The sequence below is a fragment of the Macrobrachium rosenbergii genome, chromosome 7 (genome assembly GCF_040412425.1).
Source record: "Macrobrachium rosenbergii isolate ZJJX-2024 chromosome 7, ASM4041242v1, whole genome shotgun sequence".
Lineage (NCBI taxonomy): Eukaryota > Metazoa > Arthropoda > Malacostraca > Decapoda > Palaemonidae > Macrobrachium > Macrobrachium rosenbergii.
This window is the reverse complement of record NC_089747.1, coordinates 35,771,818-35,786,531: the sequence shown is the minus strand read 5'-3', so window position 1 is coordinate 35,786,531 and position 14,714 is coordinate 35,771,818. Positions and strand designations below refer to the sequence as shown.

General features: G+C 37.8%; 1 protein-coding gene across 3 annotated transcripts in view; it reads left to right on the top strand.

The window, feature by feature from the left end:
• LOC136840300 (uncharacterized) overlaps positions 1–14,714 on the top strand; it is a 104,218-nt gene that overhangs the window by 79,570 nt on the left and 9,934 nt on the right. For all 3 annotated transcript variants that reach the window (XM_067106993.1, XM_067106994.1, XM_067106996.1), the window contains 2 exons: positions 13,969–14,218; positions 14,375–14,571. In XM_067106993.1, the coding sequence (XP_066963094.1) occupies positions 13,969–14,218; positions 14,375–14,571 (447 nt within the window). The remainder of the gene's footprint in view (positions 1–13,968; positions 14,219–14,374; positions 14,572–14,714) is intronic.

Genomic DNA, 14,714 nt, shown 5'->3' with positions numbered 1-14,714 from the left:
GCCCCTGGGTTCTTCTGCTGCCATGGCGGTCTGTCCTGCTGGCCACCGCCTCCCCCGTTTTTTGAACGGGCGAATGAACAGGGCGGCAGGCAGTTCCGGGCATCCTTGCCAAACTGCCTGTGGTAGTGGCAAAGACCCAGGGGATTCCACCTGTTGGGAGGCGCTGGGCGCCTCCTGGTGACGGCGTTGACATCTTCCGCTGCGCCCTCCTCCTGCTGGATGGCGCTGACTGGGAGTGTGGGCGCTGGTACCCTCTTTGTTGCCTTCACGGAGTCCGTCAAGTGCTGTGCTGAGAGGATCAGGTCTTTGAGGGGCATCATGTAGGGCTCCGGGAGGAGCTGATGGAGGAGGATCTCCCGCGACAGGCTTATCTCGCGCTTCTTTTTACTGCCATCGGTGTCTGGGATGGTGAGGAGGTTTCGGATCATGCCCCATGACTCCATGACGCTCTGATCCTGCCACGGGTTGATAGCGAGGTTGAGGGCAGGGGCGGCCCGCTTGGCAACCAGCAGGGAGCATGTCTGGAGGAGGGTTTTCTTCAGGAGGTGGTAAGTAAGGGGGCATGCCTCCGACACCCATGGGACAAGCTTACTGTAGATCTCCTCCGGCAGGGCGTTGAGTACTATATCCGCCTGCAGCACCTTGTCATTGAGATCTGCAATCCTGAACTGGCTCTCGACCCTGTAGAGCCATGCCGACGGATTCCCCTGCGTAAATGGCGGCAGCTTTATGGACAGGGCAGCCCTGGATTGGCCTGTTGGGCTTGGTGTGGAGGAGCGTGAGAGCCTCGGCGCGGGGACGGGCGCGGGTGATATGGGAGGGAGGTAGACCTCCGAATCCGCGAGATCAGCGCTTAACTGAATGAGGGAGGGGATGTCCGAGTCCATACTCACTCTTTGCCCTCTTATATGGAATAGGGTACTCGCGTCAAAATGCACTTAGGAGCGTGGCGTGTGAGTACGCTAATGACGCTGGTGATTTTTGCCGATGAGAGTCAGCACGCCGAAACGCTGGTTCAGCGCCGTGAATAGTTCACTAAGGGCGAGAGTAAGCTCCTGAAGCCAAGACTGAGTCGCCGTATGGGTCCGCTAATGGCTTCGGGAACCACTCCGGGGTCACCACTATAAGAGGTGCAAAAGAAACGAGCAGGTAAAAGTGAACTGCTGATTTATTCAAGGTCCAGGCGGTTTATATAGCGGCTGACTGGTGTCGGGCCGTGGAAGACAATGGAAGCAAGGGTGACCTGAGGTCGATAACAATTAATAAATAAATACAGCAAACGAGTACAATTTACAATGTAAAAACAGACAGAATTAAAGTTGAGTATAATCTTGATGCCTGCAAAAGAAGAAATACACGGTACATAGTTGATGGACAGATAAATAATTACATACACAGTTTAAATGACTGAATTTTACATGACCTGGCCTGTCAAGTGTGACGAATCGTAGGTACAAAGAAAATGGGCCATCATCAAAGAAAACTTGCTTAGCGGGGACTTTACAAACAACATGATCAGCAGAGACTGTATGACATGGCTTTACAATCATATCTGAGTGGAGTTGGCGCATCAGGGCATAGAGCCTGTAAGTATACAGTGCTCCAACGTAATAGAAAGACAAATAGAGCATCAACTAGCTTGAAGTTATTCAGCTTGAATCTCCATTGTGAAGGTATCAGGCATGTTTTCATTCAGGGCTGCGGCAGGCAGGAACTGAATGGTCTTACCTCATTGGCGATGCGATGGACTGAGAACCTCTTCCTCGTGGGTGTCACCACAATAAGTAAGAGGACAGTTGTTGACGACACACTCTTCTTTAACTAGTGTTCTTGCCAGTGTTGCCACTCCTATGTTTTTTCACCTAGATCTATGTTTTTCAGGTTCGATCTAGGTGTCTATGTTTTTTCTTTTTAAATACTTAATATCTAGGTTTTTTGGGAGAAAATTCTGTAAATCTAAATAATAATTAATTTTTCTGCATAGGAGCTTTATAATTCAGTTACAAATATGCACATTTTATAAAAAAAAAATAATCTTCAATGACTCATATTTCCCACCTCATCTTGTCCTCCCTCCTCTGGGGAACCCCTCCCTCCCTCCCTGTTTTTTCAAGTTTGAACAGCGCCAGCTACCTCCCCCACCCCTCCCGACGCAAGGCTAGGAGGAGCTTATTTATTATTATATTATTTTTTTTTCGCTTAATGGGAATATGTTGAATCTTAGAGGGGGATTACTGATTATTTATGCTGGATTGGGTTAATTTAAGATAAGAATAGATGAACTCAGATTATAGTATATATGGTAGAGCTATATCTGTAATTATTTCCCGTCCACGATGCAGTGTGACAGTAAACCCCATTACCATGGACATTCTACTTGTACTCTACAAGACGTGTTATCGATACGCAAGAATTAGCTACTCAACTGTTTCCAGGAGATCAGTTACTTGTTTTGAGATTGAGACTCAGACGTACTATTGTTAAGTGCTACAGTTCACTTTATAAAGGAAATTATTTTAAAATCATTAACGTAAGAAACATTGAAAATGAGCAGTTCAGATTCAGAAGAACCTGGATGTAGTACAGGCAGTGCAACGCCAAGAAAAAAAAGCAAGCTATACTACAAGCAAGCATTCAAACAGGAATGGATGACAGAAAATGAATTCAAAGATTGGGTAAGGCCCGATCCTAAAGACAATTTAGTGCTTACTGTAGTGTGTGTGATTGCACGCTAAAGTGTTGTAATAGAACTCGTTTGTTTAGCCACAAAAATTCATCGAAGCATGCAAAAAATCTGTCGTTAAGGAAAGGCACAACAGTGATAGATAAATTTATCACCAAGAAGAAAGAACCGGACCTCAAAAGTAAAGCAAGCAGAGCTGAACTACTGTTAACAGGATTTATGGCTGGGCATGATTTGCCATTTTCGAATGTAGACATTTGATACCATTACTGAAAAAAATGCTCCCCGATAGTTATGTCGCCCAAAATATGACACTGAAGAAAACAAATGCCTCTTATGTCCTGCAAGATTCTATTGCATGGGAAGAAAAAAGTGAAATTGCAAAAATCAGTCAGGACAACAAATTTTCCCTACTTATTGATGAAAGTACGGATACTTCAGTCTCTCAGATCTTAACTGTGTTCGTAAGATTTTTTGATAGAAAGAAGGTTAAAGTAACGATGCCTTGCTTGACATTGTTGAAGTAGAGAACGGAAGTGCAGAAGGTCTATATAAAGCGGTGAAGGACTTGCTGGTAGAGAAAAAGATACCCCTCAGTAACCTCATAGGTTTTGGTAGCGACAATTGTTCTACAATTTTAGGAAATAAAGGGGTTTTCAAGCGCTCTTGAAAAATTATGTCCCCTGAGTTTTTATTCTTGGGTGTACATGTCATTCTTTTTCATTATGTGCAAGTCATGCATGTGCACAGTTACCATCATTTTTAGAACAATTTTTGAGAGACATATGTTGTTGTTTCTCTCGTAGCAGCAAACGCTTACACCAATTTCAGTTGATTCAAGATGTTATTCATACTCCAAAGCACAGAATGTTAAAGCTTTCTCAAACTCGATGGCTTTCTAAGGGTAAAGTCATTTCCCGTTTCATTGAACAGTGGGATGCTCTGTTGCTTTTCTTTCAAGGAGAAACAAATAGTGAGGCAGTGAAGGTCGATGGGGTTGGTGAAATTTATAAGTCACTAACCAATCGTGGTACAAAGCATATGCTATTATTCTTGAACTTTATTCTTGGTAAAATAGACAAAATGAACTTAGAATTTCAGTCGGAATATTTCAGATTGGATTCACTCTATTCTACAATTGCAGGAGAATATAGAAGTATTCTGGCTATGTTTATTGAAGATACAGTCATAGGAACAGAGCAGCTGGTCAACATAAATCCCCTGGATGTGTCAAAATACAAGACCTTTGAAAATGTAAACGTTGGTGGTCGTTGCTCAGCGTTGCTGCTTAAAGAACCACTTGAGGAAGGAATAAAGAAAAGATTTCTCTTAGACTGCAGAAAAGTTCTGGTTGAGCTGTGTCAACAAATGAAAAAAAGGTTCACATTTCAGGATGACAGTGTATTAGCTCTTGTGAGTGTGCTAGATCCAAAACTAGCACTGTCTCCAAAAAGAAATGTTGCAATTGCTAAACTAGCTTATCATTTTCCTATGCTTGTTAATGAGGTAGACTTAGACAAATTACAAGACCAATGGCAAGATTTACTATATGCAAAGGAGCATCTGCAACATTTAAGCCAGAATGCTACTTCATTTTGGCATGAACTTAAAAGTGTAAAAGATGGCAATAATGAAGCCAAATTCGATCTACTATCAAACTTTATGTGTGCACTTTTGGCATTACCCGACTCTTCAGCATGCGTGGAGAGAATATTCTCCAAAGTCAATATGATCAAAACTCCCAGAACAAACAAGTTACTGGTTTCTAACGTTGCAAACCGAATTCAAGCAAAACAAACAGTAGCCCGCCAACAGGTCAAATGTTATGAATAGGAGCCTTCACAGTCTCTTATAAATGATTTGAAAACTGGAGACTGCCATAAGAGGTATGTAGAAAGGACCAAGAATATTGAAGTGGCAACTCTTCATCCAGCAGAAGTCAGCGATTCAGGAGATGAATCGCTGCCTGTTTTTCTTCAATAAAGTATTCTTCAGATTCACTGCCAGTTTTTCTTCAATGAAGCATTCTTAATTAAAGGTAATGTTTGCTTTTATAATCCTTATTAATCTTGAAGCTTTTTAAAAATTTTATTTTATCAAAATTTCAGTTACTTTATTTTTAGTGATAATAGGCAGTTTTATAGGAAGATAGGCCTACTAAAATTTCTAGGTTTTTTCATTCAATCTAGGTGTTTTTGAAGTAGCCATCTAGGTTTTTTTCATTTTGGAGAGTGGCAACACTGGTTCTTGCCTGTTCCTCGTTGAACAAGGTTCTATCGAGTGACACTGCCAGGGCACACTTCGTCACCCTGGTTATTCTCTCAAACATTCGGCCCTTCCAAGGCGAACGTGGAGTTTGGAAATGCCATCATATCCCTCTTTCTCTCAAGTACAACTCCCCGTAAGGAGGTTGCGCCGTCAGTTCACCTCATGCGGTGCACTGTAGGTATTACTTGAGTTCTTTGCAGCGTGCCCTCGGCCCCTAGCTGCAACCCCTTTCATTCCTTTTACTGTACCTCCTTTCATATTCTCTTTCTTCTGTCTTACTCTCCACCCTCTCCTAACAATTGATTCATAGTGCAACTGCGAGTTTTTTCTCCGGTTACACTTTTCAAACCTCTTAACTCTCAATTTTCCTTTCAGCGCTGAATGATTTCATAGGTCCCAGTGCTTGGCCTCTGGCCTAAATTATATATTCAATTCAATTCAATTCTCAAGTACAACTGAGTCACATCCCCATCGCAGAGATCAGCTAACAACTTGCTTGCAGACTAGAAAGTTGTGTAGTTATCCGAATGGATTGTGGGTGGGGCGCTGTGACAGGCGGCAAATCTACGAAGATACAGGATAAAGGTGTCAGCACTGAGTTTGTCACCAGATCCATGTAGACAGCATGAGTGCTGAGATACATAGTTAGGAGGATGTTTGCTTGACCCTCCTGGATGTTGACTGGACCTGCATGGTCAAGTCCTACGTTGTGAAACAGCGTCTTCAGAGTCACACAAGCTCGGTAGCTGGGGTTGAGGAGGTTGAGACAATGGAGCTCTGAGCATCCGCTTACACTCTTAACAGTGATTGATGATTCTTTTAACCAGTATTCTCACTGCTGGCATCCAACGCTCTTGTCTGAAAAGTGAGATAACTGTATTGACACCACAGGGGATATGAATTTGAATTCGGTGTATGTGTTTGAGATACAACATTACAAATTTGCATGTAGGGGGAAACAGGATCAAGCCATTCATTGTACTACTAGCGTTTTGCAAACGATATCTAGAAAATGTTACATTATTGATTAAAACTAAATTTAATTGTTTGGTAAAATTAACTATTTCATGAGAAGCTTCACCTTTCTCCAAATATCTACACAAAGTGGGATAATGATGGTGTTGTTCTACATATGCTAGCTAGGTTAAGGGATTATCTCTAATTTTCAGAAATTTACACAAATGGTTCATTATATTGTAAAGAGAGCTGTAGTTGGATATACTTTCCCAAAAGTGAAGTAACGGAGCAGGAGGTGCTGGCTGAAGTTCCTTCTGCAACTTTTGTATTGCAGACATTGCTATTGACGAAGATGTATCATCTAGGGAGTTATAAATTGCGGCTACGGGACCTGGGTTATGTAACATGGCTGGGCCTCTTGCCCACAAGAATTGTTTGTGAAGTTGCTCATCATCTGCCCTGTGGGACAGCACATCAGCAGGATTATGTTTGGTGGGAACATACTGCAATTCGAATCTGCTCTCTTGTAGAATAAAAGAGACCTTCCACGTCCTGTTGGTTATGAAAGTGTTTTTTTTTTCAATTTTGCTGGCCACCCGTGCAATAGCTACTTTACTATCTCCCCAGATCGTAACTTTACTAAATTTAAAGATTTGGTTCAGATACTTTGCTAATCTGGCCTCAAAGAGTAAAGCCATTAGCTCTAATTGTGGGATCATTAGTGTGTGTTTCTTTCGAGGGGCAATTCTAAGTTTTGCTATCAACAGATAAGTTCGCCATTGATGTTTCTAGCATAAGCTACTCCCCCATAAGCTTTCATGGAAACATCACAAAAAACATGCAATTCTGACTTCTCTGAAACTAACCCCCTTTTGAACTTTAATTGGTCAATCTCCATAAAATCAGCGAGTATTTCTCTTGCTGCTGCTGCTCTCTCAGGAGTTAGCACGTCTTCCCAACCCATTTTATTGTTCCACAGAATTTACAGAAAGGTTTTACTCTTGACAAAAACTGAGGATACAAGGCCTAAAGGGTCAAAGTTGGACACAACTAAGGACAGGATCTTTCGTTTGGTGGGTACCCATTTCTGATTTATCACTCCCGTCCCCTTGAACAGTTTGAGTGACAAAGTGCCGGACTCGCAGTTCCAAACCATTCCAAGAATTGGAATTTCTGTTGGTTCTTCAACATGAACTTCAGGATCAAATTGTGAATTGTTACTAGCCCATCCCCTGAGTGGCATGTCAGCATGTTCCAAGATTGCTTTGACTTGAACTGAATCTTGAATTATATTTTCAACTGAATTATACGTCTTAATAAAATTGACGATATAAAAATCCATTATGAGCTCATCTCTACCCTCCCTCTGCAGATGAGTTTGTAAGACTTGCTGCAAGAGGTAGGGCTCAAGATTACACCAAATACGACTACTTTGAATTTAAAAGTGGTAATTTTGCATATTTGGTGTCTTTTAGGTCTAGGATAACATGGTGAAACGCCTTAGAAATATCAGTGGTAACAGCAACAAGCTTGGACCCGAATCTTAACAGGAAATCAAATAACCAAATGACACTTCTACTTAGTTAGGCCGGGCATATAGGCACTCGTTAAGTGACCGCCCACCATTATGCTTTGAAGAAGCATTAAACACTACTTAGAGTGGTGTGGTTGTGCTTTCCTTAACTACCTCAAAGTGAGGCAAATAATAGCCCTCGATGACTGGGCTTGGCACTTTACAAATGAACTTGTTATCTATGTAAATTTGGATCACATGGGAATATTGCTGACAGTACATGGGATCACAACTGAAACAAGCTTCTAACAATTTCATGTGAGCAATTGCAAACTTATAATTGGTACTCGGCCTCTCGCAATCACGGAACAGCAGGCTGACCAGGTAACCTTGTGAGGTTTGTTTAACACTGCTCACATGTCGCATCGTGGCGTTGTGTGCAACAGTGAATCAGGTTGAATGCCCAGCATCTCTAACTCCAACACTCACCAACATCATGCTCAGTCTCTTGAATTCTACACACACATAAAGCTCTTACGACAAACGTATCAAACTCTGTCTAGACCATCCTGGCAGTTTCCCATAAGGGTGATACATCATTAGGTGTTACAAATACAGTTAGCTGACGCCGTCACACTTTTCTAATCCATACACAAAATAATTGAAATAATCAGCGCCAATCAAAATTTGCACATTTTCAAGTGCGTCACTTTCAACCTCCTGATCAGCAAGTGTGTAACCTTTCTGCTGCAAATGCTCTTTTACATTCATCAGCCCGACGTTGTGAATGGGCATGTTTACTTTGTCATGAACTAGCAACCATGACCTCAGGACTCTTTGGTCTATTCTCAGCAGGCGCGCTACTAAGTTAAACTCCCTCTCCATAAGGTCAGTTGCAAAGGGTGCAATATTCAATGCAACCTTTTTGACGAGGGGGAGGTCCAATTCAGCGGCCAAACGGCTACAAATAAAGCTCCTTTGGCTTCCTATCTCAAAAAATACTTGGATCACACATTCCTTATTATTATTACCACAAATGGTAGCTGAAACAGTTGGCAATAAAGTAGTTGACAAGTCCATGCTACTAGGCGAATTCAATAGTCTAGCATTAATAGTCGGCTTCTCATCTGATTTGTTGCATTGATTGCTTATGTTATGCTCTCTGTTCGGGCTCTCTTTTTGCTGGTTTTGTGTCTGAGAGGTGGCTTTAGACACAAAGCTGGATCTAGGAACGGTGTTACTATAGTACATTCACATCAGCCGTGCATTCGGGGCCTAGCGCCGTCCCTTACGACGCTCCTGATTGGCTTGTGGTCAGCCAATCACAGTGCTGGAAAATGGCCAGTCTGCAGTCTCTCTCAAAGCTGCAGAGAGTGAACATCACTCCGACACCTGAGGAACATGTCTTTTAAAAGTTATAACTTTCATTACACCTCAGTTTTACCCAAAGAATAGTAGTGTTTCCCAATTTCATCACTAAACATGTCGAGCCAATTGTTGAAGGATTATAATGATATATGAATTATTTACTTCAATAAACTTAATGGTAAGATATTTGGTAGTGAAATAAACAAGAATTTTTTAAAGATAAAATGTATTCTTTCATTCCTTACATGGCATCGCAGTGCATTCATCATATATCGTCTTGTGCCTCATAAAATTTCGTAGCTTAAATGTCATGGATGGCAATGCTACCTAAAAAGTATAGGTAGGGCTATCAATATGAAAATAACAAGCAAGCGATTAAGAATATTAAAATGTGTGGGGATGCACGCAGACTATAGCCTATCCAGGGCAACCAGCCAGCTCTTTACACATTCCTTACTTCTAGAGGAATCTCTTGCTTTCGCTTGTTATTTGGGGCCATACTTGAATGACGCTTGTATGTCAGATCTTTCATTCTAGTTCAATAAACGAGCCTAGGATCATGTAATGACTCGTCTATGGCCGTCGGAATAAAGAGGTAACTTCTCTACACGGGTACGACCAGCTGCGCTTGACAGTGTGGTAGCGCTCAATCAGGGCCGCGATACGGAAAACAATTAAAATAAGTAATTATAGACTACAAACATACGTAGATACATAGAAAAGTATGGTATGTGTATGAAATTTTTTTTTTTGTGTATATTTATATATTATTATATATATATATATATATATATATATATATATATATATATATATATATATATATATATATATATATATATATATACACACACACACAAATATGTGTGTATATATACAGAGGTGTGGAAGTGGTAAAAAAATTCAGCCTAGGAGACAATATGAATCAGCGTGTTTGGAGATTTTTCAGTTACATAAAAAATGGAGGACGACAGGTTGGTGAAGATAGTGTATAATTTGAAAGTGTTAAGCGGAAGGAGGGGAAAACCAGGATTAAAAGACGTATGGAAAAGATCGGCATTAATATCCAAGAAACACGTATGAGCATGCAAGATAGGGGAAAATGGTGCATAATTGTTGTGGAAGTTTTGTGAAGAGTTTATTCACGATTTAGTATTAAGGTATGAATGCAGCAGCGGCCTTCTCTTGTTCTTCCTCTGTGACTACCCTACCTACGCTGAGTAACATGTATATACAGCATATATATATATATATATATATATATATATATATATATATATATATATATATATATATATATATATATATATATATATATACAGTATACTGGTGAACAGTATATTAAACAATATTTGTAACTTACTATCAGTGAATATATACAGGGTGTAACACGAGTTTATGCAAATGTTTTGGGAAGTGAAAGAAAAAATCATTCTGAGCAGAAAACGTTCTATAAACATAAGCATTTTAAGGCTTTGTTTGTCAGTGAGGTGAATATTTAAATAACTGTTATCATTAAACGGGCAAGTAAGATGGTGTACGGGATGTCTTAGTGAGTAGTCAGGGATATGGGTGGAGAGGGATGGAGCTGATCAGTTCACTTGTTACTCTGAACAGTCTCGCTTTTCCGCCAAGATAAATGAGTGTTCGGGTCCAAGTGTCAAATTCCGGATTCATTTTGAGAGCAAGAAACTGGAGACAATGCTTTACAGTTCCAGTGATGTGGAATATGCAGATAAGATGTTTATTTATGGGTTTTGCAACAGTTCCATTTCTAGATTACATGGCTGTGAATTCCACTGTTATACAAAAAAGGAAATTGGCGATTAGGCCGATGTGAATAAAATACCTCCAAATTAAATGTATTTTTTAGATACTGAACAAAAGGGAAAAATGCATACATCATTGAAGCCTCCCTCTCCGCCAGTGGTATTCACTGGACTCCGATAAAGAAAAGAAAAGCAAGCCTAATGGAATTCCCCTCCATCAAGGATAGGTCTATTCATTAAACGCCGATCAAAGATTTAAAACGTATTATCAAAAATCTCTCCTTCTCCATCAAAAGTATTCATCACACACCAGTGAAAGGAAATAAGCATCTATGAAAACGCTTTCGTCACTGTCAGATTAAAAGGATTAGGAACATTATGGAAAATTCACTTTCTTCATTCTTTCCTGTCAAAGGTAGCCTATTCTTACAGTAATTGAAAGAGGTAAAAAAGCTGACAATGTTCAAAGTGCAGTATCCTCCCTATATACAATTCTTGTTAGCATGATTACTGTCGCTACCACTCATTCAGCACAGGTGTAGGCTTAGTTCTGACTCCTGATTCAAAAATGCCGTGACGTGGCAGCAGGACAGTTTGTGCTAGGATTCAGTGATCACAAACAAATGTTGCCCAATATTTCCACTTCTTTCTTGGTACATAAAGCTAATCATTAAAATTAATTACATGAAGTCTGTTCACTGGTGATTTTCTAGTTGAGGGGACTGTAATGTTATTATTTTTCAATAACCTGCAAGAGAAAATCATAATAAAAAGGCAAGCAATTGAGTTACCTAACGCGCTTCATTAACCCTTCCCCCATATCCCTGACTACTCACTCCGACATCCCGTAGACACCAGCTTACTTGCCGTTTAATGATAACGCTTATTTTAAAAATTCACCTCACTGACAAAAGAAGCCTTAAAATGTATGTCTATAGAACATTTTTGCTCAGAATGATTTTCTTTCATTTCCCAAAAATATTTGCATGAACTTATGTTACATCTATATATACATATATATATATATATATATATATATATATATATATATATATATATATATATATATATATATGTATATATGTATATATGTATTATATATGTATATATTTATTTATTTATTTATAAATATATATGTATTTTATATATATATATACATACAGTATATGTGTATATATATTTATATTTATATATATATATAAATATAAATAAAAAATAATATATATATACATATGTATGTATTAATATATTTACATATATATATAAAGCCCTTTGTTGGCCGAGTCGGTTGAGCTTCAGACTGTCACAAGATGGGCCGGAGTTCAATTCCCGCGGCCGGCTGATGAGGAGTTAGAGGAATTTATTTCTGGTGATAGAAATTCATTTCTCGCTATAATGTGGTTCGGATTCCACAATAAGCTGTAGGTCCCGTTGCTAAGTAACCAGTTGGTTCTTAGCCACGTAAAATAAGTCTAATCCTTCGGGCCAGCCCTAGGAGAGCTGTTAATCAGCTCAGTGGTCTGGTAAAACTAAGGTATACTTAACTTTTTTACTTATATATATGTGAGTGTGTATATATACACATATTTATGTGTGCATGTGCGTGTGTGTGTATATATAATTTGCATATACATTTATATATATATACATATACTATATATATAGGAAAAACCTGTAGGAAAGTTAAAGTCAGAAGATTCGTACCAAGCGCTTTTACATTGTTTATTCATGTATCATGAATAAAAAAGGGACAGCGCTTGGTACAGATCTTCTTATTCTTATTTTCTTCATGTGGTTTTACTTTTACATATATACAGTATATATATATATATATATATATATATATATATATATATATATATATAAATATATATATATTTATATATTATTTATATTTATATATTTTATATATTTATATTTATTTATTTATATTTATATATTTATATACATATATACAAATTATATATATATATATATATATATATATATATAAATTTATATATATATATATATATATATATATATATATATATATATATATATATATATATATATATATATATATATATATATATATATATATATATATATATATATATATATACAGTATATATATATATGTGTGTGTATATGATTTGCATATATATATATATATATATATATATATATATATATATATATATATATATATATATATATATATATATATATATATACATATACTGTATATATAGGAAACCCTATAGGAAAGTTAAAGTCAGAAGATTCGTATTCATGTATCATGAATAAAAAAGGGAAAGTGCTTGGTACAGATTTTCTTACTCTTATTTTCCTGTGGTTTTTGCTTTTACATTAATATATATATTTATATATAAATTATATATACATATATATATATATATGCATATACTGTATATGTATGTATTTATATATAATTTGTGTGTGTATGTATGCATGCATGTATATAAATATAAGTATTCAAACATATATATATATATATATATATATATATATATATATATATATATATATATATATATATATATATATATATATATATAATATATACAATATCACAATATCGAAATTCACATTATACATTGTCGCCGAAGGGGAATTTATATAAGTGAAAAATAATTGGAATCGTGGGGACACGAACCCGCGACGGCCTATTGATGGCTCAATGGTTTTCAACTGGAGTCGCTGAATAGGCAGATTCCAATTCATTTATTTTAAGGTAGTAGCAGCAGAAATGTACATAAATCACGGTGTGATAAAAATTTCATATATATATATATCACACATTACCACAGGTGAAAAATAAGACAGGTTGTAGGTTCTGACCAGTTTTAAGGTAGGCAGCAGAAATGTATGGAAATAAGATTATCATATTTGTAAACACAGTACACGGGCAGCAGTGCTAATGAGTCTTCCAACCCCGCCTCCCTGATACCTGTGAGGTGTGGATCTGTAGTCTCGTATGGTCGGTACGTTTATCAGTATTGTCCCCTGAGAGTATACTGTGATTTTTAGCCAAATGAGTTTTGAAGGCCACTCCTACCTTGACACGCGCCTGTGGGTGGATCTGTAGTCTCAGACGGTTGTGTATGTTCATCAGTACTGTTTCTGTAGTATATATATTTGTGACTTCTAATACTATGTATCAGTCATCCGTCAATGGGTCAAAACCGGTCAGGTCCTACATCCCATCTCTTATTTTTTACCTGTGGTATTGTGTAATAAATGAATCAGGTACAAAAGTGATTACAATCATATATATATATATATATATATATATATATATATATATATATATATATATATATATATATATAAAATTTTCAGCTTGCATAACTCTGTTGAGCCCTCCATAAAACAGAACTTCAGTAGGAATGATGCCTCACTTTCAGGAACTGAATAATGAAGAAAGGGGAATATTTAATGAAGCCGAAAAAGGGAGGTACTCATGCTTTAATGGAGTGAAGACGCTGTTGAAAAAATACTCCTTTCCAGTGACCGTCTCTGACAGTAAGGGGCGCTCACTCATCCATTATGCTGCATCAGCCTCATTGGAAAATGGCCTTCCTGCATGGAGAGAAGAGGAGATCAGCCTCTTGCTTAGCGACCAAGAGCTTTACATAAATGCAGTTGATTTTCAAGGTGAGTGCGACTGAACCCTATTAGCTTGAGCATAGAAACCTTATTCTGAACATCTTTTATCAATGATTTCATTTTTGCCTACTTTTATGCTATTACCTGTAATAAAATATTCAATTGAGCTTGAAACTGTTTTGTAACAATGGAACTCTGCTGCAGGAAATACGGCTCTCCATTGCTTAGCATCAAGATCTAAAGACGACACATTGATGACACTGGAAAAAAATTGGCTAGACATGGCCAAAATATTCCTCAATCGCAGTTGTGATCCAAGAATTGCAAATCATCTAGGTGTTTTGGCCAGTGAGACTGCTACAGAAAAAGGGCATCATGAGCTTGCATTATTACTCAAGGAGGTTTGCTCATGTTACAAAATTTATTTGGTCTACGATATATCAAGTTTTTTTTATTTTACTAAAAGATCAAATCAGGTGTCCCAGGAATCATTATATCAGACAACCTAGCAACGGTAACAATTCCCAACTCTTGGTACCTTACC